The 3,249-nt window shown below is 33.5% G+C and overlaps 1 protein-coding gene across 1 annotated transcript; it reads right to left on the reverse strand.

The window, feature by feature from the left end:
• Window positions 1–233: 233 nt before the first annotated feature.
• LOC130965625 (exocyst complex component EXO70B1-like) lies at window positions 234–2,851 on the reverse strand. Its single transcript, XM_057890642.1, has 3 exons — window positions 1,027–2,851; window positions 645–755; window positions 234–412 (listed from the first exon to the last, which is right to left on the reverse strand). The coding sequence occupies exons 1-3, from the start codon at window positions 2,718–2,720 to the stop codon at window positions 274–276; spliced, it is 1,944 nt and encodes a 647-aa protein (XP_057746625.1). The 5' UTR covers window positions 2,721–2,851; the 3' UTR covers window positions 234–273.
• Between the last annotated feature and the right edge of the window lie 398 nt (window positions 2,852–3,249).

Genomic DNA, 3,249 nt, shown 5'->3' on the forward strand with positions numbered 1-3,249 from the left:
ACATAATCCCAAAAGTAAAAAATTACCTGCAGTTATAGCTAGATAGAAAGGGTAGCTGCACTAAAGTTTATGCTAGGTATTTAACTTATTACAATTTTTTTAAATAAAAGGGACCTAATTGAAAATGAATAATATATATTAGATCAGAAATGTTTAAACTATAGAAACTTGATTCAACATGATTACAAAATTTAGAACTGAAACCAAGACACTTAATTGAAAATTGAGCGAAATTGTAATAAAAATCTATTAAGGGTCGGATTTATTGTACTTCTAGATGAATGTGTGTAAGTTGCATGTGTGAAGGCCAGTATACCTAGTCTCATACATTGATGGATTTTCTTGTATTTGTTGCACTTGAATGGTTGCATGGCATCCTTGATTAAACTTGTGAATACACCAGTAGTATTCTCTGTCAATCAAAACAAGAACAAATATATATAAGAATATAGGTTATTTATACATAGGATTAAATTTTTCAGCTAGAAAATTTCAACCTTTTCAAACTAGTCTTTTCTTATCAAAAGTTATTAAGATTTCTTCATGTTATATTATATATAGATCGATGCTATTGAGAGTTATGTTTTGTCAGTAATTTTTTGAAGAGAAATTAAAAAAAAAAAGAGTGCAATAATGATTATTACATTGGATATGAAGAACCAAGGAATGTTTTCTGGCCATGCTTCTTCCAATGTTTATGAAAATCCTTGATATTGTGCTCATGCAAGGCTGTAGTCCATGTTGGATGAATCTCTCTGCAACAAATCATGAAATACAATTTCAGTGGTGACAAAACAATAAATACCTAAAAATATACTCAACTTGTAGAGTGATATTGTAGAAAAACAAAAATGCAATTTATATACCTAAGCAGACACTAAAATCAGTCGCCATATAAATACATGTGTTAATTTATTTTTAGCGTATTTTTTATATTCCAACGTGTATTTTACCTTGATAACTAATTTTGGTAGCCGATTTTAGTATTAGTATATACCTAACATAGTTGTATAAAAAATAAGTTACCTGTGATTTTTGAGCTGATCTCTTCCCTTAAACAACTTGTCTATTCCAGCCACAATATCTCTGACCCCAAACCCAAAGTCACCACAAATATTAATGTCTTCTTGTGACCCTTCCATAACACTTTTGAACCTTGCCAACAATGTTTCTTTCAAGTTATTTCTAATTTTCCTTCTTAGGTGATCATCAAAGATAATCCAACTTGATTGCACATCACATATCTCCACAAACTTCAACACAAACTCACTAATAAGCTTCCCTCTGAATACTTGATCCCATGAATTTGCTTTGTAAATTTTAAAACATTGACGAAATTTTGCTACAATGTGATTCTTGATCCAATTTTCACCTAACAACTCTCCTAGTTTACTATGTTTCACACAGTTAACCATGTAGGTGTAATTGTTCATCAAGAAAACTAACCCTAAAGTTGAATCCTTGTACATTTCTTTTGATTTGGCCTTCAAACTCTGCTCCAACAATAACAAAATCCTAGCCAAATAAAATTCCACTCCATGATTATTGTTCTTGTTCTCAAAAACTTGCTCCAATGTCATCAAAGATTTACAAGCAGCACCAAGGTAGTTCATTACATAATAAGTGATTGGATGAATCCCTCCACCATTAACAATCCCAATTGAATTTTCATTCTTGCATATCAGAGTCTCCAAATCGGCGAAAACACTTCTGATTGCTTCCCTCAACCTTGCCAAGATTCCAATCGCTTCGTCCCTTATTGCCAGGCCGCCGCATTCATCAGAGAACAATGTTTCAATCTCAGGTAACATTTCTTTCAATGCCTCAAATACCTTGATCAGCCTAAACAATCGCAATGGCGAGCCTGCGCTGTTCGCCACTGCGTTAGCAAAATCTAGTAGCAGAATCATTGGTATCCTGCATAGCTCCATAAAACAGAGATCAGCATAGTTTGAACTAGAAGAACACTCCACAAAAACAGAGTTACTTAGATTCCTTTCTTCAGAGAATAGAATCCTGATAGAATATTCAAAAGACATGATCCAGCGTTGAATCTTTTTCTGCAAGTAATCTAATGGAACACCTTTGATCTCCTTTATGTGAAGCTTTTGCATATCTATCTTCCTCATTTTCTCAGCAAGGATTTGCCTCCTCCAAGTTAGGTATACATTGTAGCATTCTTCATCATACCCTGCTTTTTCGAAAATCGCCTTCCGAATCTTTTCTTCCATATCAATGGGAAAAATCACCATGTCTTCTCTTTTCTCTTCTATTCCAAGAATCACATATAAATGTTCTTTTTTATTTACTGTAGTTCTCCCATCTTCAATTTCCAATGCGATTCGCACCACTGAATGGGCGACATTACTCCCATTCAGTGGTTGCTTGGTATCCAAGTAAGAGCGAAGACACGAGAAAAAATAACATATTGAAGCACCCAAAATGATGTGAGCAATGTGAATTTTCATGAGTTGAACCAAAAAGTATCCAAGGAAGAAATTGAAGAGATCTACCTCGAATCCAAAGTCAACTTGCCTTGACAAACTCAAGGACATTATAGCAAATGCAACACTTGAGACCAAACCAAACATGTCTGGTTTTCCGCTGACTTTTTTATCATATAAAAATGAGGAACAAGAAATTAGCATAAAGCCCAAAAAGCTAACCTGTGCTTTCCATAAGTGACTCAAAGAAACATGGAACTTGTATGCAAATGACATCACGGTACAGATAATGGAGCTCACACTTGCATAGATGAAAATCTTCAATAAGTTCCATTCTCCAAATACTTGTTTGAAAGAGGAACTCAAAGCAAAACAAAGTAGAGCAATTGGGGTAGAGGAAAAACCCACAAATCTCCATAATTTTTTCTGGATTAAAAAATTCTTAACTTGGTTTGTGCCCATGGTCCTTGAGTGTGAAATGTTGCTGAAATTGTATTGAGGTTAAATAGATAAAATAAAATAAACTAAAAAACAAACTATATAGTTTTCTTCATTGGTAATAAGAATAATCAGTTCATAAATGTTACCGTTTGAGAGGCCGGTCAATATGCCTTGGATTTGGAATGCTATACATCTTGTTGCATAAATGATGTATGTGAGGTAAATCCTAGGCAAGTTGAAAACTATACTAAGGCAATTGTCAAAATAAGTCCATTAAATTACATTTTATAGATTAATTTACTTAAATGATGAATTGTTAATGAACTGATGTTATAAGGGAAAGTCTAGGAGCCAGCAGATTTAT

The sequence above is a fragment of the Arachis stenosperma genome, chromosome 1, assembly GCF_014773155.1.
Source record: "Arachis stenosperma cultivar V10309 chromosome 1, arast.V10309.gnm1.PFL2, whole genome shotgun sequence".
NCBI lineage: Eukaryota > Viridiplantae > Streptophyta > Magnoliopsida > Fabales > Fabaceae > Arachis > Arachis stenosperma.

Bases quoted from the DNA above. Each gene is read 5' to 3' on its own strand.
- LOC130965625 (XM_057890642.1), bottom strand. From the start codon at position 2,720: ATGTCATTTGCATACAAGTTCCATGTTTCTTTGAGTCACTTATGGAAA. The intron at 756-1,026 runs GTAACTTATTTT...GATTTGTTGCAG, and splicing joins GATCAGCTCAAAAATCACAG to AGAGATTCATCCAACATGGA. The intron at 413-644 runs GTAATAATCATT...TTTGATTGACAG, and splicing joins CTTGGTTCTTCATATCCAAT to AGAATACTACTGGTGTATTC.